Source organism: Scylla paramamosain, chromosome 9 (assembly GCF_035594125.1).
Source record: "Scylla paramamosain isolate STU-SP2022 chromosome 9, ASM3559412v1, whole genome shotgun sequence".
Lineage (NCBI taxonomy): Eukaryota > Metazoa > Arthropoda > Malacostraca > Decapoda > Portunidae > Scylla > Scylla paramamosain.
Window position 1 is genome coordinate 1311779 of NC_087159.1, and position 24437 is coordinate 1336215.

At 41.2% G+C, this 24437-nt stretch overlaps 2 protein-coding genes across 7 annotated transcripts; both read left to right on the plus strand.

Annotated features, from left to right (window-relative positions):
- Positions 1-2722: 2722 nt before the first annotated feature.
- On the plus strand, positions 2723-15290 carry LOC135103370 (ubiquitin-like modifier-activating enzyme ATG7). 4 transcript variants are annotated; one of them, XM_064009465.1, is made up of 16 exons: positions 2723-2874; positions 3500-3628; positions 4257-4369; positions 4899-5094; positions 5491-5604; positions 5787-5924; positions 6413-6516; positions 6630-6851; positions 7094-7238; positions 7510-7668; positions 8396-8584; positions 9111-9287; positions 9449-9564; positions 9878-10031; positions 10202-10321; positions 10559-15290. In XM_064009465.1, the coding sequence occupies exons 2-16, from the start codon at positions 3503-3505 to the stop codon at positions 10592-10594; spliced, it is 2109 nt and encodes a 702-aa protein (XP_063865535.1). In that variant the 5' UTR covers positions 2723-2874; positions 3500-3502; the 3' UTR covers positions 10595-15290. The 4 variants fall into 4 exon arrangements, with proteins under 4 accessions (XP_063865535.1, XP_063865537.1, XP_063865536.1 ...); XM_064009467.1 differs by having other exon boundaries at positions 9111-9281; XM_064009466.1 differs by having other exon boundaries at positions 6416-6516.
- On the plus strand, positions 14963-23603 carry LOC135103369 (coiled-coil domain-containing protein 40-like). Of its 3 annotated transcripts, XM_064009461.1 has the most exons (18): positions 14963-15233; positions 15370-15506; positions 15872-15958; positions 16451-16583; positions 16915-17072; positions 17491-17638; positions 17813-17946; positions 18165-18226; positions 18571-18715; positions 19098-19280; positions 19557-19699; positions 19831-19933; positions 20403-20577; positions 20782-20990; positions 21116-21331; positions 21642-21836; positions 22657-22815; positions 23095-23603. In XM_064009461.1, exons 1-18 carry the CDS (start codon positions 14963-14965, stop codon positions 23329-23331), a joined length of 2895 nt encoding a protein of 964 aa, XP_063865531.1. In that variant the 3' UTR covers positions 23332-23603. The 3 variants fall into 3 exon arrangements, with proteins under 3 accessions (XP_063865531.1, XP_063865532.1, XP_063865533.1); XM_064009462.1 differs by lacking the exon at positions 22657-22815; XM_064009463.1 differs by lacking the exon at positions 14963-15233 and having other exon boundaries at positions 15368-15506; positions 15777-15958.
- Positions 23604-24437: the final 834 nt, after the last annotated feature.

Here is a 24437-nt window from a genome sequence, read left to right on the forward strand (position 1 = left end):
TTATTAAGGTGTTTTAAGTATTTTAATATCCAGTTTATTTATTTATTATTACTTCTAAGTGTGTCTAAGTACTTGCAAGGATCATTTATTTATTTACTTATTTATTTATTTTTATTTTCAGTCAGTTTATTTTTTTATAATGAAAACTTGATATTTGATCTATATTCCCGTTTTCTGTTACTTGTTCATGCCAGGGGTGACAATAAACATTAAAATTATTACTGCTTTTAATCCCACCAAGAGAGAGAGAGAGAGAGAGAGAGAGAGATACAGACACACAGACACTCAAAACCACATCAATGATTTCAACACTTTCCATTACCTTTCCATGACCTTTTCCTGTCCTCTAATCCTTCTGCTTATGCTGTCACCCTTTCTTCTCCGTTGGGCTCCTCTGATCACAATCTCATATTTTTATCTTGTCCTATCGCTCCAATCCCTCCTCAGGATCCCCCTAAGCGAAGGTGCCTCTGGCGTTTTGCCCCTGCTAGTTGGGGGGACCTGAGGAGGTATTTTGCTGATTTTCTTTGGAATGACTACTGCTTCCGTGTCAGAGACCCGTCTTTGTGTGCTGAGCGCATAACAGAGGTGATAGTGTCTGGCATGGAGGCGTACATTCCTCACTCTTTTTCTCGTCCTAAACCTTCTAAACCTTGGTTTAACACAGCTTGTTCTCGTGCTATACATGATAGAGAGGTAGCCCACAAAAGGTACTTAATCCTTCCATCACCAGAATCTCATGCACTTTATATTTCTGCCTGGAACCATGCCAAGTCTGTTCTCCAACTAGCCAAAAACTCCTTCATTAACAGAAAATGTCAAAACCTTTCAAGATCTAACTCCCCTCGTGATTTCTGGCGTCTAGCCAAAAATATCTCCAATAACTTTGCCTCTTCTTCTTTCCCTCCTCTATTTCAACCAGATGACACCACTGCTATCACATATATTTCTAAAGCTGAACTCTTCGCTCAAACCTTTGCTAAAAACTTTACCTTGGACGATTCTGGGCTTGTTCCTCCCTCTCCTCCACCCTCTGACTACTTCATGCCACGTATTAAAATTCTTCGCAATTATGTTTTCCATGCTGGCCTAAACCCTCGGAAGGCTTATGGACCTTATGGGGTCCCTCCTATTGTTCTCCGAAACTGTGCCTCCGTGCTTGCACCTTGCCTAGTCAAACTCTTTCAGCTCTGTCTGTCAACATCTACCTTTCCTTCTTGCTGGAAGTTTGCCTACATTCAACCTGTTCCTAAAAAGGGTGACCGTTCTAATCCCTCAAACTACCGTCCTATTGCTTTAATTTCCTGCCTATCTAAAGTTTTTGAATCTATCCTCAACAGGAAGATTCTTAAACATCTACCACTTCACAACCTTCTATCTGATCGCCAGTATGGGTTCCGTCAAGGCCGCTCTACTGGTGATCTTCTAGCTTTCCTTACTGAGTCTTGGTCATCCTCTTTTAGAGATTTTGGTGAAACTTTTTGCTGTTGCCTTGGGCATATCAAAAGCTTTTGATAGAGTCTGGCACAAAGCTTTGATTTCCAAACTACCCTCCTACGGTTTCTATCCTTCTCTCTGTAACTTCATCTCAAGTTTCCTTTCTGACCGTTCTATTGCTGTTGTGGTAGACGGTCACTGTTCTTCTCCTAAATCTATTAACAGCGGTGTTCCTCAGGGTTCTGTCCTGTCACCCACTCTCTTCTTATTATTCATTAATGATCTTCTAAACCAAACTTCTTGTCCTATCCACTCCTACGCTGATGATACCACCCTGCACTTTTCCACGTCTTTTCATAGACGTCCAACCCTTCAGGAGGTAAACATATCACGCAGGGAAGCCACAGAACGCTTGACTTCTGATCTTTCTAAAATTTCTGATTGGGGCAGAGCAAACTTGGTATTGTTCAATGCCTCAAAAACTCAATTCTTCCATCTATCAACTCGACACAACCTTCCAGACAACTATCCCCTCTTCTTCAATGACACTCAACTGTCCCCCTCTTCTACACTGAACATCCTCGGTCTCTCCTTTACTTATAATCTGAACTGGAAACTTCACATCTCATCTCTAGCTAAAACAGCTTCTATGAAGTTAGGTGTTCTGAGACGTCTCCGCCAGTTTTCTCACCCCTCCAGCTGCTAACTCTGTACAAGGGCCTTATCCGTCCATGTATGGAGTATGCTTCACATGTCTGGGGAGGTTCCACTCATACTGCTCTTCTGGACAGGGTGGAATCAAAAGCTTTTCGTCTCATCAACTCCTCTCCTCAAACTGACTGTCTTCAGCCTCTCTCTCACCGTTGCAATGTTGCATATCTAGCTGTCTTCTACCGCTATTTTCATGCTAACTGCTCTTCTGATCCTGCTAACTGCATGCCTCCCCTCCTTCCGCGGCCTCGCTGCACAAGACTTTCTTCTTTCTCTCACCCCTATTCTGTCCACCTCTCTGACGCAAGAGTTAACCAGTATTCTCAATCATTCATCCCTTTCTCTGGTAAACTCTGGAACTCCCTGCCTGCTTCTGTATGACTTGAATTCCTTCAAGAGGGAGGTTTCAAGACACTTGTTCATCAATTTTTGACCACTGCTTTGACCCTTTTATGGGACTGGCATTTCAGTGGGCATATTTTTTTTTATTGGATTTTTGTTGCCCTTGGCCAGTGTCCTTCCTACATAAAAAAAAAAAAAAAACAGACAGCGAGCAATGAGACAGCAAAGAGTGGCCCCGTTATGAATGCTGTACTATCGCCAACGTGATGTAAACAGAGGAGAGTGTCAGCTGTGAGGCGGGGAGGGTGGTAGGGTAACGCCCATTTATTGGTTTATGTGGAGTAATCACATCAGAGACTCTTCCCCACGGCTGCAGGATCAAAGGTGAGGCGTTGTGGTGCATTACAGGTTGTGTTGAGGGAGGGTAATATTTGAGGTTACCAGGAAAAGGACTTGTATTTTGAGATGTATTGGGTTCATAGGGGGACGATATTATTTTTAAAAGCTGACTGAACAAGGAAGGAGGAGCAGGTCATTCATTCATTCTCTCTCTCTCTCTCTCTCTCTCTCTCTCTCTCTCTCTCTCTCTCTCTCTCTCTCTCTCTCTCTCTCTCTCTCTCTCTCTCTCTCTCTCTCTTAGCAACACAGCAATCCAAGGTTAATATTTTTTTTTTTCATTAGGCAGATGTTAAAGGATGCTTGCCTTCATATGAATGGTTGACCTACATAGATAACTGAGGTTCCAGTGTGCCTTGTATATATTATATACAAGGCACACTGGAACCTCAGTTATCTAAAGGCTCCCATTTCTAACAAATCAAAGTAATTATCTCTTTGGTAATCTAGCAATTTGGGAAGTTGATAGAAAACTGCCAGGTGTTTTTTTTTATTTAAGTTTAATTCAGCTCTGTTTGTGAGGATGTCATCTGGTAAATGAATAAATCAACGGCTGGTCTCTTGCAGCCTTATATTTGTCTCATCTTGGAATGACATCACTTCCTCTTTACAGAAAATGTCAGCAAGGGAAGGCATAGCAGCTGGCATGGACCGTGAGGCGAGAGAACCAACCATTTTACAGTTCGTCCCATTCAGCTCAGCAGTAGATGCCGGGTTTTGGCACCATTTCACTCAGCTCAAGGTGTGTGTTTGTGCTGGTCACTTTCCAACTCTTGAGAATGTACGGTACTCACATATCACTTTGTTATTATTGTTGTTGTTATTACTGTTGGAAGACATTTGTCCTAGAATTTCCTCAAAAAGTTGTTTGTTTAATTAAGAAAGATATATCACATGAATGTATGTAATGAAATCAGTTTTTCCTTCATTTCTGTGTGCATACCATTTACATAACATTATTTATTTTTTAGCATTTACGCATTCTTACATTATTAGATAATGATGATGATGTCCATTTATTTTTACATTGTACATATGCTCATTGATTTTATTTAGATACAGTTTGTTTGATTCAGTTTCTGTTGTCAATAGTAAGTGATTGTTTCAATGATTTCTTTAGGCTTTAGGCTTTCTGATATATGTTATTAATTGTGTGTCTGTAATGTACATGAATTTTGCAGCTGTTTCATCATATTTTTTTTATTATTCCAGACAATCATACCAACATTTTTTTATGTTTATGCATTACCTTAATTGGCAAGTAAATCATGGATAAGGAGATGGATAGAGGTGTTGTAATGTGCTCAGCATGCAGTCACTCAACAAAAATGTTGTTTCTCGCCATGAGGTGATGACTTCCCCCTTTACAGCTGGATGTGTTGCAGCTAAGTGAGCAGGCTGTCCCAGTGGTGGGAAGCTACACCAACACTGATGCCCCTGGGCTGCCACCACGCCTCCATGTGGAATATGATGCTCTGGAAAGGTACAGTAATTATTTCAGATACACCTTAATATATTAGTAGATAAGTAGGTATTGGTGTAATAAAATTTTGTATACAAGAGTGAGTGGAGAATCATTGATGTAGCATATGTTCATTGTGGTTCATTTCAGGTGCAATCATTCCTTTACAAAAATAAGAGATAAAATCTGATGTGAATTTCATTTAGTCTCAGATTACATTCATATAATTGCAGTGTGTGTGTTAAGACTACATCTCAATAAATAGAATAGGTTTCCTGGTTATCACATAATACGTATAAGGAAAACCAGGTGGATTTTCAAAAGCCATAGACATTTGGGTTGTAATTAAGCTGTTATGTGCACTTCTCTATGCAATCTGTGGTATTAGAGAAAATATTTTTTGTAATACATATAAAGGAAGAGCAATGCAAGCAATCTGTAGCCATTGTTTGTTGGAGAGGCTATAAATGTTTGTTGTACGAGTAGCAGCAACATACTGAGTGTGTAGTGCAGGTGGAGGCAGAGAACTGAGCATTGTTTGTATTTGTAGGAGAAAAGCAGCATCCAGGTGGTCCTGCCATGCTACAGGGACTCTGATCAACACCAACACCATCGAGGAGTTCCGGAATCGCAACAAACAAGACTTGCTGAAGGCGTGTGCCACCACTCTCTGGGAAGCCATCACCTCAGGCCAAGCTCTGCAGGACCCCTCACTGCTAGCATCCTTCCTTATGTTTACCTTTGCTGTGAGTCTTGTGTTTTGCTTCAAGTTTTGCTGCATCAACTGGACAGGTGTTTCATTGCCATTGCTGTTATCATTGCCAACTCTATGATGCAGCTCTCTGTAATCATTCCTGGGAATTTTTGCTTGTCATTGAGTAAGAACAAAAAAGAGACATTTTCCATTATTTTAATTTTGATTTTCAAGTATTTATTTGTTTTATCTATTTTTTTTATTGTGGTAAATTTTGTCTCAGTACTAATTGCTTTTTTTTTCAGTGCTTATGGAATTGTGAATAGTTTACTTAGTTATTTTGGTAATGAACATTGATACTCGTAAATTTGTAGGTGGCCACAATAATGATAACCACCAGATTGTCTTAAGCAACTTGATAATTTTTTTTTTCTTTTTTTTTCCACAGGATCTGAAGAAGTATCATTTCTATTACTGGTTTGCCTTCCCAGCCTTCACTTATCCGAAGGCTGTCTATAAGAAGCCACCCCAGTCCTTCACTGATGACTTAACTCAGAAAGAGGTTTGTGTAAAATTATGCCAATTAAATTAGCAAGAAATGTGTGGTATACTGGTATATTCAAGTTAATTGTTTTATAAAATGATTAGTAGTTGAATATGCATTAGTGAATCATTGTAATGGTTTTGAAACAGAGCCAGAGATGTCATGGTTTCACATTTATCAAATTTATTTACCTATTTCAGATTGCCTCTCTGCTAGCATCATATACAGATCAAGAAGCTGACTTTGATCAAGGCTTCTTCTGTGTCACCAAAAGTGGGGAAGAGTTCACCATTCACCCTCTTAGGAATTACCCAAACCTTAGGGCTGCTGCTGACACTGTGAGCTGCTCTGTTTTTGTGCTGAGTATTTCATGACTAGATTTAGTGCTTATGTAAGGCATTACATACTGTAACTTTAGCTTCTTGAAGTGTTTCAGAAAGCTTCACCCAGTCTCTGTTTATTACTATGCTGTGAATTTACTGATGAATTAAATTGCATTCTCTTTGAGTGAAATACTTTTGAGGATTATTTAGAAGAAATTATCAACAACTTATATATATATATATATATATATATATATATATATATATATATATATATATATATATATATATATATATATATATATATATATATATATATATATATATATATATATATATATATATATATATATATATATATATATATATATATATATATTGTGGAACATTTTCTAAAGCTGCAGCTTTTTATTATTCTCTGAAAAGTTATATTTTATATTTATTCATTTATTTTATTCATTTATTTATTTATTCATTTTATTTATTTATCTTACTTCTTACAGCAGTCCAACCAAGAGGTGTATCTAGGCATATCAGACCCCAGCACTCTGCTGAGCAACCCAGGCTGGACACTACGCAACCTGCTTACCCTGGCGGCTGTCAGCTGGTACATGCATTGTGACTGTACTGTTGTAGTGAAGGACTGTTCATTTACTAATCATTTCATTACAGATGAGGGAGATCACTGTCATCACCATAAAGTTTGTTTGTCACTTCCAGGTCCAAGCAGTGGCAGAGTTATAAGGTGTTGTGTCTGAGGGTACGAACCAGGAATGGTGTGCAAGATGCTTCTCACAGCCTTGTGGTTGAGGTTGACTTGGGTGAGGAGCCAATGCCACTCAGTCCTTCAGAGATGCCACTGTGCCTTGGTTGGGAGAAAAATGAAAGAGGGAAGATGGGACCTCGTATGGTTAACCTGTCAGCAAATATGGATCCCACCAAGTAAGCAAATGAGTTGCTGAAATAAGTGAAGCTGGAGCTCTTCCATTGTATGATTTTTGTTACATGGCTGTACTTGTATTTTAAAGAAAAGGGAATCTCATATAAGTTAAATCCAAGTGAATAATATGTTTCATAAAAATTTCCTTGTATCTCATGTGATGTAGAGCTCTGATCCAAAATCCATTGAAATTAAATACTTTATTACATTGTCACAGTTATGAATTGTCCATTTTTCTGCACAGGCTGGCGGAGTCTGCAGTGGATCTGAACCTGAAGCTGATGCGGTGGCGGGTGGCGCCTCAGCTCAACCTGGGTGTGGTGCAGCAGACCCGTTGCCTCCTGCTTGGTGCTGGCACCCTAGGCTGTGCTGTGGCGCGGTGCCTCATGGTAAATATATCTTTCCCCAGATTTTTCATGCATGTATATGAACAAATCATCTACAATTCAGATTTTAAATTTCATTTTGTTAGCATTTTGATTCCATAACGAGAACAATGAAGCACATATTAGCAAGAAGCTAAATTCATGTATGAAGACTAAATTTTTCTTTTTGTCTTTTATTATATTGTGTGGCTCATATTTATCTCACATCATTGAAATATGGTATATATGTATATGTATGCATGTAATTCAAATGTTACCTTTGATGACATTGCAGGGGTGGGGTGTGCGACACATCACTCTGGTGGACAGTGCAAAGGTGTCTTACAGTAACCCAGTCAGACAGAATCTCTTCACCTTCGGTGACTGCCAGAGTGGAGGGCGGCACAAGGCTGTGGCTGCTGCTGAGGCACTGCTCCAGATCTTCCCAAAGATGGTTTGTAAAATAGGGTAATGAATCAATCACCATTAAGATTTTATCATCATGCCTCACTTAAGGGCACACTGTGTGCTGTCTTGGTATTAACCATTGTTGACACTAAATTTATTTACCAACTTACATGAAGATAAAGTGTACTGTATTTAGGAAAGGCTACCCTGTATATCTAGATAATGTGTGTGTGTGTGTGTGCAGTGATAATTTACTTTGTCACTGTAATCAGTGTGTTGCTCAAGGATAATCTTTACCTGGTGTTATTATTTTTCCTTTTCCTCTCATACATCTCAGTACCATACTGCCTTTCATGATGTGATGTATGCTGTTTTAGGTCTCTGGACATTGCCTACTGAACTTATAGATGTGTAAAAACATTTTTAAGGAAATGTAAAAAAACTGAAATCTGTTTGTAGATTATGTACAAATATTGGTTTATCAGTTCCTCTTGTTTAGATTTGTAAGTTATTTTCAGTATTTTTTGTAATGTGACACCTCTTTTCCCCAAGGATCAGCCAGCCATGTGAAAAAGAAAGCTTTTACCAAAAAGTAAATGTGATTTGTTGATGATGTTGCATATGTTGTGAAGGATCTGCTTATAGTAGATGTTCCTGGGTCAGTAGTTTGTGGAATAATGGTATTGTATTTTAATGTGTTTTAGTATTTGCCATTTTACACTGTGAATATAATTCTGTGTTACTGGCTTGCACAAACATACCTTTATTTTCAGAATAGTAAAGGAGTAGTGTTGAGCATTCCCATGCCAGGCCACACTGTTGGGGAAAGTTTGCTGAACCAAGTGAAGGAAGACGTGTCCACTTTAGAGCACCTTATAGATGAACACGATGCAATCTTCCTGCTGATGGACTCAAGGGAAAGCAGATGGCTTCCTACAGTAATTGGTGCTGCTAAGCAAAAGGTGCTTACTTATTGCTGTAAATATCAGATGCCTCTAAAGCTGAATGCTGATGCTTGTCCCTTGTTAATACCATAACTTGTGGGTATGACTGTGAGTGTGTGTATGAACATCATTTCTTGGCAAGTTCTCTTCATGGGGGACATTGGCTTTGTATATAGATAGATAGAAATGCTACATATTTATCAGAAGTATCTTTTCATGCAAAACTTTCCTTTATGTTATATAATATTAGCTCTTTTCTACCATGGATATTGCTCTCCCTTTTGCATCCTCTGTATTTCTCTTAAATGCTTTCATAACCTTCTATAGTTGTCTGCATCTATATCTCTTTCTCTGCCTCTCTACTAATTTATCTATCAGTGTTGGGCATTAGATAGGTCAGCATAGATCTGTTAGATATGGTAAGTTTTCACACTAGACTTTTGAGAATAGAAGCCTTCCGTATGTCAGAAATGACGCTGTCAAAGCATAAGTTAAGTACAACAGCTTTGGGTGTCATCATAACATGTTGTCATTCATGAACCAGCTTGTTCTCACCGCTGCCTTGGGTTTTGACTCCTTCCTGGTGATGCGACATGGAATCAGGGAAGTAGGGACGGAGGCTTCCCTCCCTTCCACCACAGCCATTCCCCGCAACTCCATTCCCGGCAAAATGCTGGGCTGCTACTTTTGTAATGACGTTGTTGCTCCAGGAAATGTGAGTGTGAGTGGGTCAGATTAGTAATTCTGTCAATAATTTGTAAGACATTTGATTTACATACAGTATTTGCATTATTTATTTTCCTTGTTATTTCTTTTATATGCCATGTAAAGGCACACTCTTATGCTTTTTCCTTCCCCTATTACTTTTCCTGTGTCTTGCAGTCAACACACGACCGCACACTGGACCAGCAGTGTACGGTGACCCGGCCTGGGGTGTCCTACCTGGCAGCTGGCCACGTCACTGAGCTCCTAGCTGCAATACTTCAACACCCTGACAGGTACATTTCTCTCGTGGTGGTTGCTTAGAGTAACTGATATGTTGTGCTCAACTGTGATAAGTTGTGTGATCTATTTCATTGGAGTGATATTTTCCATATTGGAAAACATAATGGGAACACTTTGAGGGTGCTTTGCACCCTTGGTGCAAGTAGTAGTTGTTTCCTTGCCTTTTCTTATTCTCTTCCATCCCTGTAGGATCTCATCTTTCTTCTTTGACATCTCAAATATGAAACTGTATTTTGTAACACTTTCTAAATGTCCACAGCCAAGGTTCATACATGTATTTAATTTTACTAATTGCTTTCACCTCAGAGGACTAGCAGAGGCCAGTGTAAAAGAGCAAGGCAATGTGAAAGAGGGAGTCTTAGGTCCAGTTCCTCACTCCTTACGAGGGTTTCTGGGAAGACACCAGCTCCTCACTCCGGCATCAACGGCCTTTGACCAGTGCTCAGGCTGCTGCAGGGAGGCATGTCTCACATTGCTTTGTTGTGAATGCCACAAATGATTATAAGTTGCAAATTATACCAAGACTAGTGAGTGATGAATTTTTTGTGTATACTATTCTTTATTTTTTAAATAATGAACATCAGATCTTTGTTCCAGAATGATATTGATTCACAGTTTCCTGCTCTCTAGGTTTTGAAAGCTTATATGGAAGAAGGTTTTGAATTTCTTCTGAAAGTATTTAATTCAACCGCATACCTGGAAGAGGTGTCTGGCCTCAGCAGACTTCATCATTGTGTTGATGATTCTCAGGTAAATCAGTTAGGCTTGCTAAAAATTTCATGCTTTGATAAAAGGAGAGCATCTAGTAAGCCATATGTAGTTAACATACACTCCCATCATAATGCTCTCAAATAAATGTTATATGTATTTAAAAATAATTGTTGAAAGCAATCATAGGTAAAAGTCATGTGTTAATTTATAAATATAGATTTATACAGCAGTAAGATTTTAGTAATGAGGTTTTTTCTTTTGTTTTCTGATTTATAGGTGTGGGAGCTGAGTGATGAGGAAGACATGGAGTGATGTGACCATGGGGCCATGCCTTGGAAAGAGCAAGTTGTGTTTTGTATAGTTTTGTCATTGACACTACTTGACATTTACTTCAGATGTGGTTCAGTTCAACCAGATCCATTTTTCTCCATTCCAACCATAACACTGCTGTAATGCATTCAGACTGTAGAGGTTGCCTCTCCATGCCAGAAGTGGACTGACAGGTCAGGCAGTCAGGCACTAATAAAGAGCCTGGACCATAATGGGTCTCACTAATAAATTCTGTCCGTTATCAATACTATTCACACTTACTAACTTTGTAGGCTGGAAAAATTGTTCTCATCAACCTTAATGAAGAGACTCATGGATATTGATAAGTTAGCCAGCTTGCTTGCGTTTCAAGGGCATGTAAGCTCTTTACTTTTATTTTATTATTTTATTGAGGGACAGATTTGTTGGCCAGCCTTTTCAGTCAGACAGGACATTCTTTAATGCATCAACTCATGCTGAGTGGCCTGAAGTGCTGGGCTGAACAGTCTGTCAGCTCCTAAGTAAATTGAGGAGAGATAATTCTGACTTATTAACTAAACTTGTACAGTAGAGGTGGGATACTATAGAGGATGCATGTACTGATTTCCAGACTTAATCTTTAGAAACTGAGTGCCACAACTTTTTAGGTGAGGAAGTGTATCAGAGAAAGAGAAGGGAAGAGTATAGTTTACTCTAGGGAGCAGAAAGGGTTGCAGATTGTAGCAGTGATGGCAGTCAGGAGGTATCATAGATGGAAGAGAAATAAAAAGAGTAGGTCATAAAAGAAAAAAACAGTTATAGAAGATATTGTGCTTAGCTCAACAAGGGAGGTCCTAATACACCAGGATTGATGTGATGTCATGGATAATTTTTTTTTTGTCATCTTTAGTTCAGTGATTTCATGAGTAATCTAGTCTTGTGTACTCTGATGGCCATTCCTTAGGATTTCATTATTGAGATGGCTGTACTAGAACCATACCTCATCCAAAACACCCAGTCATATTCTCTCTCTCTCTCTCTCTCTCTCTCTCTCTCTCTCTCTCTCTCTCTCTCTCTCTCTCTCTCTCTCTCTCTCTCTCTCTCTCTCTCTCTCTCTCTCTCTCTCTCTCTCTCTCTCTCTCTCTCTCTCTCTCTCTCTCTCTCTCTCTCTCTCTCTCTTATATATATTGATTAATTTATCATGGAGTTGCTCTCTCACACCCACAACATTTATTGCACATTTGTATATCTTCGTTATTTCTCCCTGTCCATCTCCGGTGAACAAGACATCTCAGGGTGTTTCATATCAGTGCACTAGTGATTCTTTCATCTCTAAACTTACCCTTACCATCAATAATTCACACCATAAGCATCTCTTGTGTCCTGTTTCCTTATTGTTACATCTTAGCCCTTTGACTATTGTTCATGTTTCACTTGCTTGTGTCATTGTTTGAAGTTTCATAAGATGACTGTTTTACTTCCAAGCTCATTGGATGTTCAGTTATAGAATCACTTTTGAGAATTGATAATCTCCAGAACATTATTTTCTTTGGAATGTGTAACCAATGAAACTTGTGGATATGCAGCATTCCAAGTTGAAGGGCCTCAGACACCAAGCTGGCTGTGAACTGTTAGTGATGCTGTTAATATATACTTGTTTCCCTGTAATGTTTGAAAATGTTCCTTCTGTATTCTTGTTTCTAGTTTGGAGCCATTGAAGTTATATTGTGTGAAACATGTAATGTTATCATCCTTACTGGTCAATATTTACTGTGAGGTGCAGTGCTGTGGATGTTCAGGGAACAAAACTTTAGAATGGTTAAATAGATCTGTTCAGTAACATAACATGGTTCTGACACACTCATTACCATCAGCATTCTGAGACACTGACAACAAGAGTGAAATTTAATCTATCCCAACTACATATTTTCAATAAAATGGTCAGTTATGAATTTGTGGTATGAATATTTGAGATATGATAGTCACAATGCTGATTTATCAAACAATCCATGCTCTTCATTCTAAATACCATTGAGACTATTGTGGGGCACATATTTGTACCTTGTTATTTACATGACCTAACTTTACTGCCTCAACAGAGGAAAGGAATTGTGCATCTCTATTAGATAGACAGATCAGCAGAAATAATTTTGCAATTCATGTCACACTGACTTGGTGTAGATCACCTCAAGATTGTGGTGTCTTTCCATCAGTTTGGTCTGCATGCAGCAGGTACTGTAGGCTCTCACCATTGTGAAACAAGGATGGTGATCTCTGGCCAACATTTACATTCCAATTTACAAATTATCTAACAAATTTGTCTTGTGAATGTGTCACAGTATAATTGTTATATATAATCCATATGCCTCACTGACATTGTGTCTTAAGGATCCATGCTATAGTAAGTGTTGTGTGTGACAGTGATAATCAGAAAGACCATAATAATGTAACTAGTGTTATAGTATCATCTCTCAACAACATGCAGATACTAAGTATATTGCACAGAAATATTATAATAGACACTACCAGAGCTACTGAAATAACAGATTATGTACTTGTTCAATTACAAGTATAAAGAATGTTTTATATCTTGTTATCTCAAACATTATTGAATGTTTCTTGTATTTAGAGAGTTTTGAACTCAAATTTACAAATATAAAAGTCACTGCTAGTATTAAGAGTTAAATCTTTTCAACCTGATATAAGTTTCCTGAAGACATTTTGTAATAATATAGATTTTGTTTTTATACAGAAATATTACAATAGTAAATCATTACATCAGTACAAAATGCCAAATTTGCTACTTTAGTATTTTATCCAGTTATACACATGGTGTATAACTGTATATTGCTCTTATTTTGTGTTCAACTGCACCCCATGCCAAACATTGTATTGTATTGTGGTATATACATACTAGGTATATAATGTGTAGCTTATGTACAATGTTTTATTGCCATAGTACTAAAGTTAGATTGAATAATGCACATAGTTATAAATGTGCCTAATTTTTCATGTATATATATATAGTAGGTATATAATGTGTGGCTTATGTACAGTGTTTTATTGCCATTGTTCTAAAGAGTTAGATTGAATAATGCACATAGTTATAAATGTACCTAATTTTTCATGTAAATTATTATTATTGTTATTTTTTTTTTGTATGTGTAATAATTAGATGACAAAAAAAAAACAAGAGTGTTTATTGGTATGTGGTTACCCAGCATTATGGTCAGTAATAGCCATTCTGACCTGAGAATGATTGGTGTGATGATATGCAATAGTATTGCCTCCTCTGCCACTGGGGCCTCAGTGTTGGATCTTGGTTGTAAAGTTCATTGGTGATGTGGAAACTGGTGAGATGCTGACTATGTTGGGTGATTACCACGAATCTTGTCCCCGGAAGAAAAAAAAAAAAAAATGATGGGGATGACAGGTCAGTGTGGGATTTTGGAAATATTATGCACCTGTGTGATCATCTCAGTATGGGTGTTTAGTGAACCTTATATAGAAGGAACTGATCTTGGTCTGAGGTGCTAGTTGTTGGAATTGCACTGATAGTAAAATTGGATTGAAAATAATGATTTTGTCCAACTATTAAGGTATTGTTTTGTCCAAATTAATTTGTTTGACATTTTAGTTCTGTCTTGAATTTGACGATTTCATGACTTTCGTTATCATACTTGATGAAATTCGATTCTTTCTTATCTATTTATTTATTTATTCTGTTATCGAGTTTCAGGAAATGTGCGTCTTAGGAATGAAAATATTTTTAATATTACGTAATAAGAGTATTTATATAATACTACTCGAGTGTGTTTTCGTCTGCATATCTTAACTGCATTTTTTTTAAAATCATATACTAACATTTTTACTTGTATTGAATCACGTGTTTTAAGTTTCATTACATTAATCATACATAAATACTCGTAAAACTCGTACATCATGCCTGTTGCACATTGACAGCGAGGGTGAGCGTAATTAGTAACCATGACAACAGTAGACGCGAAGGCTGCTGCTTCGTTGCCATGACAACTGGGACGCCTAGTGGCATGACCAGCCGTCCCGCAGTCGTGTCTGGCATGTGCATTGTACGCCGTGGATTTCACATTAATATTCATACGGGACTCAGTATATGAAAAGATTGCTTGTGGCCGTCCAGATTATTCGTAAGCCATTAGTGAAGTGTAACTCGTATTCTATGGAAGAATTGTGGTGAAGGAAAATGAAGTGAAATGTCAATCTTGCGTGAATCAGCCAGACGCGGTCACTGGTGCTGAAGGAAACTGAAAAACGCCTTGTAGTAATCATCAATGCAACTTTCATTATGAAAGTTTACCCTTGAACCAACAACACAAGGTTTATGACAACAGTTAGTGTATCCTTTTCTGGGCCATGGATGAGCGGGAGGGCGAGATCGAGGAGCAGCGGGAGGACGAGGGAAGTGATGCCGGTGTGGTGCTGAGTGACGGAGAGGAGGAGGGCGGGGGAAGTGAAGGATGGGAGGCAGGTGGGCGGGATGAAGGATCCCCGAACACGCCACCGCCGCCCCGCGAGTCCCCTCCTCCCCCAGCAGTCCCAGCCCAGCATCAGCAGCCCTCCCCGCCTCTCTCCCCGCTCGCCTCGCCCCAGCTCACCGCCTCGCCTCCCCCAGAAGAGCCAGCAGGTGTGTAAAGCTTAACTCATGGATAAATGAAATGACAATAAAGAAACTCATTAGTCATTTACTATTTTTTGTCTCCTGAATGATACTAAAACTTTTAATGTGCGTGTGTGTGTGTGTGTGTGTGTGTGTGTGGCAGGGCGCGGCGGTAGCTCGTGGGCGTCGGTGCTGCAGACGCTGGGGCCAGAACACCCTCTGCTAAAAGGTTTCCAGGAGGCAAAGCGACGGCAGCTTCAGGAAGAGAAGAGCCAACTGCAGCTTCGCCTGATGCAGCTGGTGAGGGACTGTCGCTCACTTGGGATTGCTCAGTAGCCAGGACTATATTCTGAAACACTTCTAGCCGCACCTCCATTACTTTCAAATGGCTCTAGCTGAAGTGACACTGTTATTTGAGGTTGTTTTTATGGTCCTAGTGACAGATTGACAAGGTTTTCCTTTATAGATCTTTATTGTTGATGTAACTGTAGTACAGTAGTAGTTGTTGTTGGTGGTGGTGCTGGTGTTGTTGTTTACCCTCTTAGTGTCTATCTTTCCTTTCATAACAAGATACATAGAGAAGCATCCATTATGATTCTGGCTTAAGACCCGCCGAGTTGCTCCAAGGAGTGTGTGATGACCTTGCTGGGGTGTGACTCTTCCAGCGGCAGCAGACAAGTGACCTCAAGCGGGAGAACGTGACGCTGGGCTCCAAGATGTTTGAGGTGCAGCAGGCTGTCACCAGGGCTCAGGTGGGTGGTTGGGAGGTGCTGTGTTCATTTAAGATCGAGTGAACATATAAATTTTATCATCCAGTGGTTAGTGATCCATATGAAAACAATCTGACATCACACTAGCAAATAAGAAGGTAAGAAAATAAGGGAAGCTTGAAGAAGCTGTCAAGTGTACACGCGGTGGTCCCTGTATGAAACATACCTACTTATTTCCACCTGTCATCCTCATTTGTAATTTTTTTTTAATCTCCTTTTAAAGCTTCATAATGACTCAGCACTAACAACCTAACTATTGAGTCAATTCAATTACAGTTCCACTATTTGAGAACCAAACACATCAACAATCCACCTATACAATAAGGATCAGCTGCAGAGTAATTCCTCTCTTTAGTGATGCATAAGAAAACCATCTGAATTCACACTGGCAAACGCACATCTACAGTAAATCCTGCCTATACGATAAAGAACAACTAACAGAGTAATTCCTTGCTTTGCATTGTGCCGGTACAGGTCAACCTTGATAAATCAAAAACTGAGCGTCGGCGAACGAGGGAGCTGCTGTCCACGGCGAGGGAGTCAGTGACCACGGCGCTGCGTCAGGAGCAGGAGGTGGTGGCGGCCCTGACAGCGGCTCGCAGGCACGGTGAGGGGTCAACCTGCAGCTACGTATCGCTACAAAGGACAGTGGTTAACGAGAGACATGCGGCGTTCTTTTCTTTTTTTAATTTTCCTACAAAAATTTCCAGCTGCAATGAAGACAAACAAGGCGTATGATTTAGATTACTTATTGAGGTAATGCACGTGTTTTCTTGTAATAAATAACACTTAAAACAAATAAAATTAGTATTTTTTTCAGACATCGCTATTCTTACTGTCAGCAGATTGATAAGGATACGTAACGATACTTTTGTCGTTTAACAATCCTGTGAACAGAAGCTCATATCACCTGGAGTGCCGTGAGTGATGTGTTGCAGAGGTGGACATGAAGCGGGAGGTGGAGCGGCTTGGGGCCCGGGTGGCGGTGATGAAGGCGGCGCGGGCAGACAGTGAGGGCGATGTGACCACTCTCACCCGCGTGTTGCACAAAACTGCCTGGGACCGTGCGGCTCTCGAAAAGGACAAGATGCTGCAGGTAAGTTTGATATTTTTCCAAGATTCACACATTTATATACAGATGAAAGCCTCAGTTAATGAAATGATACAAGGCAATGTTTTATCTGCCTCTGTAATCAAAGCATAGAAGAAAATACTATAATGTTTTTTCCATAATTTTATTCACATATCGTGTTACCAGTGAATTGTTTCTTCTCTATATAAGAGAGAGAGAGAGAGAGAGAGAGAGAGAGAGAGAGAGAGAGAGAGAGAGAGAGAGAGAGAGAGAGAGAGAGAGAGAGAAATGCATAAAATAAAACCCGGAAAACTCAAAAGCAAAATCCGTTCTTTTTTTAATCCATTTCTTTCTTGGAGATGTTTATAAAGATTCTTTAAGTGCTGTAAATTGTTGTACACCGAAGTGAAAGGCTTAACTGACACACTTCGCTCAATGGCAGGACCTGTTGGTGGAGAGGCTGACGGCGGCACTGGAGCGAGAGACCACCACCATGAGGACGCTGCAAGAGGCGAGGCGGGAGGAAATGGAGCTGGCACACGCGCTGAAGGAGAGAGCCAGAATGCAGGAAGAGGAACTGCTTCACTTGGGTGGGTTATAAGGGCAGAGGGAGGCGGGAGGCGGGATGAGGACAGAAGAGATGGAAAAGGATGGATGAGAGAGAGAGAGAGAGAGAGAGAGAGAGAGAGAGAGAGAGAGTGTGTGTGTGTGTGTGTGTGTGTGTGTGTGTGTGTAGCGCGCGCTACAACTTGATCACTTTCCAGAGTGCGAAGGGGTGGGGGTGAAGCGGGCGTGGGAATCGAACGTGGTAGTCCTGCAGCGGCGGTCTGAGGAACACAGCCGAGCACAAGAGCATCTGCAGCAACTGGCGGCGGAGCGGTCTGGACTGAAGGCACAGGTAGGGTGCGGCACGAGAGGGAGGGAAGAGGGTATGGAGGTGAAAGAGTGGGGAAGGGCGGGAAGGAACAGGGTGGGAGGAGGAGGAGGAGGAGTACATTGGTAGGAAAATAAATAAGATTGTGTGTAATAGTCAGATACAAATGAAGAAATACGATAATTTATTGCAGCTATAACGTATTAATTCGTCTATTAGTTTATATATTATTCGGGCCGCAGCTTCACAACACAAGGAAGGAGGTGAGACAGAACCAGCTGGAGCACGAGCAGCATTCCTGCCGGTAAGAATCGCGCGACACGACCAACGCACAGTTCAAAGAGTGACACTCGCGGAGGAACAGATCAAGTGCTAACACTGAAGGAAAGAAAAAAAAATTTTGTTGTTGCTTTGCATATAACACAAAATGCAAGATTTCTAAGATTTTCTGTATAAGAGGGATTTTAGTCAATGGTTGCAAAACTTATCAAAAAGCGCCCACTCAATTTTCTTGGCTATCCAGTTGCTCTGTTCCGAAGTCTGTGTCATAAGGAACACTACCAGCATTATAAGACTGATTGTTGAAGTTGTGGTTTAGAGTGTGCGGGCGTGTTTATGGGAGAGTCTTAAGCATCCCTGTGGCTGCAGACTGTTGCGGATGGAGCGTGACGTGACCAAGCAGCGGGAGAAGCTAGCGGGGGTGCGGGAGGAGGCACAGCAGCTGGCGGAGCGACACGAGGACCTGGCGGCGGCGGTGGAGCAGCTGGAGTCTAGCTGCGACACAAAGCAGAAGGTGCGGAGTAGTAGTAGTAGTAGTAGTAGTAGTAGTAGTAGTAGTAGTAGTAGTAGTAGTAGTAGAAGTAGTAATAGTAGTAGTCACTCGCTCGTATTGCTCTTTAAAAGCAAATTGTGATTAAGTTAATGAAAACTCATTACGTACAGTACTACTAAAGTTCCGTGTCCTATCGTTTTTCGCAAATAAATCTTAACAAAGCGTCGGACAAGGATGCTACTTTGGCAGTGAATGTTTGAGACCTCGACCTAACTGGGAAAAATATGGTTTGGTGTTACATGTGGATAATAAAGACAGTTACAAGAGTAACTTTAAGGTAAACCTATAATAATCTTTCCCCGTCCCAAACTCCTCATCGCTTCGCTCAACGATGGACTCGCAGGAGGCGCACGAGCAGAAGCGGATGATAGAACGAGCGTATAACGACATCAGGATCACCACGGAGCGTTGGCGGCGCATTGAGGATCAGGCGCTAGCCAGGCTGGCGCATCACACTGCCGCCACCAGGGCCGCCCGCAACCTGCGCCGCTCCGTGGCGGACGCGAGGGCCAGGTGCCGACAGCTGGTGAGTCTTGTTGTTTGTCCTCTTCCCTTGTGGATTGGATAATCTCTCTCTCTCTCTCTCTCTCTCTCTCTCTCTCTCTCTCTCTCTCTCTCTCTCTCTCTCTCTCTCTTGCGCCATACTTTCTGAAGCTTGTTTGCCAGAAGCTGCCCAACAGAACGATTTGCGTAACTGATTCACCACAAGATACAATCAAAGTTTCTCAAGTATTTCTTGGGTCAAGTGTTTTGCAGTTACTAAAACCACTCCAAGGTGTTCTGTAGCTATGTGGCCTTGTAGGAGGATGAACTGATAGAGAAGGAGCGGAGTGCGGCTGATGCAGCATTGAGAGCCTCAGACGCCCGGGTGAGTGTCTCGGCCCACACCACCACCAAGGACTCCATGACAGCCATCCTGGACCGCCTTCAAGCAGACATCGATAAGTAAGTACCACGTCAGTTATGTATTGCGTCAAGTGTGTATCAGTGAGTCAAGTGCGCGAGTCTGTCTGGTGCACATGGGAGATGCCGCAGTTCTGGAAGAACTACAGCAAACACTATTCGTTTTCGCGCAGGCTGGAGGCAGATCTAAAGAAAGGCCACGAGAAGATCAGTGGGAATGAGTGTGCCGTGGATCGTCTCAACAAGCAGCTGGCCAAGGCAATCGAGCTGGCACAGGTGAGTCCTTGCAGCTTCATACCGTGACAGATATACGTGTCCTCTTCCTCCTTGAAATGGTGGCCGCTGGTGCGTTCCCTCTCTGTCCTTCAAGGAGAGATCATTCCAACCTGCGGCTGTCATAGAGTTATAGGTAACGCATTATGTATTAACGTATATAAAGATAGTTAAGCCAATCACGGTTTGGCTATTAATGAAACAGGCATTTTTTATTTTTTTATTTTTTTTTGCTGGGAGAGGAGGGAGCAGGTAAAAGACACAGAGTTTGTAGGAGTAAGACGAGTGCGGGTTTTGTCATGGAATGTGAGTGTGGGCACATGGAAATTGTTAGAAATAAAAAGATAGATATAAGTAAACAAATACATGTATAAATACGTGTATGGGGCGTGTGTGGGCTTATGGTGTTAGGCGCCACGCACACCTCTAGCAGAAGGGATGCATGTCAACTTACTGGTGACTCATGACTTAGGGAAGCGAGGCGCCACCCGCCGAACGTGAGGAGCGGCGCCTTCGAATGTTGCTGCAGGACCGCATGAAGGAGAGGGCGGTGCTGGAGGACGAGGCGCTCACCGTGCACCGCCACCTGTTGGAGGCTCGCGACGCGCGGGACATCCTCACCGAGAAGATTTCACGCCTCCAGCAAGGTGCTCAACTTCACCTCCAATACTGTGTGGCGACCAAACATCTCTCTATACTCAAGTGATAGCTTCTTTTAACTTTGTTTTCTTGTTTTACGTGCATTGTTTCACGTACATTTTTTTTTTTTTTCCTGGCAATAAGTTTTGTGTTTGCTGTGTCATTTAATGCATCATTAATAACTAACAAAACAAGAATGATTTACCTGTTAGAGCTGAGTGCACTGCGAGGGCGGCAAGCGCGTCTGGAGAGTGGCGTGCACCAGGAGCGCAGTGCCCTCAAGGAGGCGGAGCGGCGGCGGGAGCGTCTTCACCGCGCCCTGGCAACAGTGGATGCTAGGCTGCACCAGGAAGCCCAGCTGAGGGAGGCTACGTCGAGAGAGGCTGACGCTTCTGAAACTCAACTTCTCGCCAAACTGCACGTGGGTTTTTAGCATCCAACGAAAAACTTTTGGGGTGCGGAACAGGATTAAATATAAACTGTACTGTTATGAGAGTGTTTGCGTACTTACACACTAACGTCAAGTCACACCTCTCTGTCGTTCAGGAGATGGAGCAGGAGGCTGCCAAGAGGGATAGCGAACTGGAGGGGTTGAAGAACAAGAGAGAGGAGATAGAAGGAACACTGCTGGAGGCCACAAAGGAGAGAACAGAGTGGGAGAAGAGCCTGGCGGAGCTACGGGATATCCAGGAGACCCTGAAGAAGGACATGGGCACGGAAGGGGACCTGCACGCCATGAAGACAGAGATCACTCGCATGCAGGTGAAATGCAGTGCTTAACTAATGAAGGGAAAATTATTAAAAATGTCTGAATGTAAATGAAACCTTTCCTAAAATACCAAAAACAGCAAGCATAAACTTCAGCCTTGTCTGTGTTTGGTGATGAAAGTAGTAGTAGTAGTAGTAGTAGTTTGTTGTTGTTATTGTTGTTGTTGTTGCTGCTGTTGCTGTATTAGTAGTTGTATTAGAAATAGCAGCAGCAGCAGTAATAGTAGCACAAGAAATCTAGCATAGCTAAAACAGCAACGCACATAGCAGTATCAGAACACCTACTAAGACAACCATAACACAGGCTCGCTGGCGGACGCTGCAGGCTACTCAGAAAGAACTGTCGGGGCAGCTGGAGCAGAGCGTGAGTGTGGAGGCAGCGCTCAAGACGCGCACGCTGGCAACGGTCTCCAAGCTGCGCCGCGACCCCAACGCCGCCCGAGCCACGACACTTATGCACGAAGACATACTGAAAAGGAAGCTGACAAAGAACACAAAGGTAAAGACTGAAGCATTCTGAAAAACTGACGCACACATTAGGTATTAGGTTTACAGTGTTATTGATTTATCGTTCCTTGATTAAAACTACAAGAAATCATTCGTTCAACCTTGATAAAGTTAATTTAAAAAAAAATAGGAAGAAATTGGTCCTCAAATAGAATGGTAGATGAATGGAATGGACTCAGTAATCAGGTTGTTAGTGGTGAGTCATTAGAGAGCTTTTAAAACAAGATAAGGCAAATTCATGGATGAGGATGATAGTGAAAATACGGGTAAGTTGATGTGTTTCCCACAGGGACTGCCACGTGTAGGACTGATGGCTTCTTGCAGCTTCCCTTATTTTCTTACGTTCTTATGCTTTTCTCTTTTCTCCTTCAACCACTACAAAACATTATACTTGCTAGAAATTGGAAAGTCTACTCTTTTGATTCCTTTTTTTCTTAGGAGTGTTTATATATATATATATATATATATATATATATATATATATATATATATATATATATATATATATATATATATATATATATATATATATATATATATATATATATATATATATATATATATATATATATATATATATATATTTATTTATTTATTTATTTATTTATAGTGTTTTCAGTGCGGTCAAGTCTTCTATACGACAGTGAATGGGCTAAGCAATGAGATAACCATCAATTAAACCTTAGGAATGCTTCACTCATTCATCCCGCTTTCAAATATACGAGGACGGTCACTTTTCCGCTACTCACATACTGCTTACCATCATCTTGCCGTGCCTGCCTCACGTCTTCCTCTCGTGATCTGGTGAACAGAAGTTGTCTGAGATTGAGTCCGCGGTGGGGGCGGCGCGAGACGAGAGGAACCGTCTAAGTGAGGAAGGCCAGCGGCAGGAGCGGCTCTACGCACACAATGTTCGTCTGCTGCAGGAGGCAGCCACGCACCTCGAGCAGAAGCTTGTCAAGAAACAGGAGGTACATAAGCTTTCGTCCATCAAGTGTGCACAGCTTTCTTTATTTCTTACTCCATGTTATATTCAAATGAAATGTCCGCCCTACGGAAACTGTTAAAATTAAACTTATGTTCATTGTTGTCACTAAAAGGACAGGTGTCCTGCAGGAACGGTTGTGGCTGAAGGAGTGTCGTGCAAGGCTCGTATTGTGTTGTACTGAGATGAAATTTTCGTCTTAAGGAAACTTTCGAAACAACTTAAGTTGTTAATTTCGGTTTTTATAAGTTTTGATATCCCGCAGGAACAGTTGCGGCTGCAGGAGTGTCGTGCAAGGTTGAGGCACCTGACGGCGGTGCGGGAGGGCCGTTACAAGATGCTGGCGGCGGCGGGGGAGGAGGCGCAGCAAGCCGTGAAGGAGAGGCTGGCGGCGCGAGCCCAGGCGTACGGCGGCGTGGTGGCACAACTGGAAGCAGGCTTCCCCAACATGGAGGTGAAGCTGCGCAATATGAAAATTCTCCTTCAAAAATTTGTGGAATAAGAACCTCCAAACTCCTCCTGTATGTGACTCACGCCGCATCACGGCACTGAGAGAGAGAGAGAGAGAGAGAGAGAGAGAGAGAGAGAGAGAGAGAGAGAGAGAGAGAGAGAGAGAGAGAGAGAGAGAGAAGTAGAAACCTAAGTAGGATTGCCTAAAGATATGTATTTCACATATTTTGTTTAGAGATAAGTACAGTATTTTCCATGTAATGTTTGGTATGACTTGTAACTTACTACATAGATAAAAGTGAGCTCGAGACATCGACAATGTGCTTCGCTATTTTGAAACCTTACCTGATCCTTTTACTGCCACGAAGAGTTAGATTGTGTCGATTTCCACGAAGGTTTGGAAGTGTTAACATTATCTTGATACAACAGCAGTGAGCGAGTGTGCTGGGCGAGCACGCCTCTTAGCAGCTTCCTTGACGAGCGTGGTTCAGCTGGATTTTTGTATCGTTGATGAACCTACGCAAGCATGGATGGTGCTCTAGATCTGCACGGCTACATGATCAGTCTCCACTCACTCTCCACTCTTATACTGAATCACCACACTTGCCCACTGATCGTGTTACAATGCCTTTAAGCACCATCTTTGATTTCTGTATGTTCTCTGATCATTTTCCCACACAAATACATTTTCCACACGTCTTTTCTCCATCCAACAAGTAAGGCTCTTCTCAACCCACTTCCCTCTTTACTCAAAATGATTTTTTGAGTGTACTACTTACTTTCTAGTCATGGTATATTTTCCAAGTCTATTTCAAAATTCATAGTTAATTTTATTTAGTATGGTTTCATTTAATCACGGTTATACCTCAAGATTTTTTTTTTCTCGCTTATCAGAGAAAATCCCCATCACGCCTTTCAGATTTCTGTGGATAACTGCTCTGTTCTCTTTTCTTTCACTTCAAAGGCCATTGTCATTTTATTACAGTCTGCACACACACACACACACACACACACACACACACATAAAGGTATCTCAAAACGCTTCACAATATACAGTACATTTTATTGACATTTTTTTTTCCAACACTTCGAAATACAACATACTTTTTCGGCATTTTTTTTTTTTTTCAAGCATATTAGTGACAAACATTATATTCT

Coding starts and splice junctions, on each gene's coding strand:
- LOC135103370 (XM_064009465.1), top strand. CDS start 3,503: ATGTCAGCAAGGGAAGGCATAGCAGCTGGCATGGACCGTGAGGCGAGA. Junction 3,629..4,256: donor ACCATTTCACTCAGCTCAAG/GTGTGTGTTTGT, acceptor CCCCCTTTACAG/CTGGATGTGTTGCAGCTAAG. Junction 4,370..4,898: donor GAATATGATGCTCTGGAAAG/GTACAGTAATTA, acceptor TTGTATTTGTAG/GAGAAAAGCAGCATCCAGGT.
- LOC135103369 (XM_064009461.1), top strand. CDS start 14,963: ATGGATGAGCGGGAGGGCGAGATCGAGGAGCAGCGGGAGGACGAGGGA. Junction 15,507..15,871: donor AGCTTCGCCTGATGCAGCTG/GTGAGGGACTGT, acceptor TGACTCTTCCAG/CGGCAGCAGACAAGTGACCT. Junction 15,959..16,450: donor AGGCTGTCACCAGGGCTCAG/GTGGGTGGTTGG, acceptor GTGCCGGTACAG/GTCAACCTTGATAAATCAAA.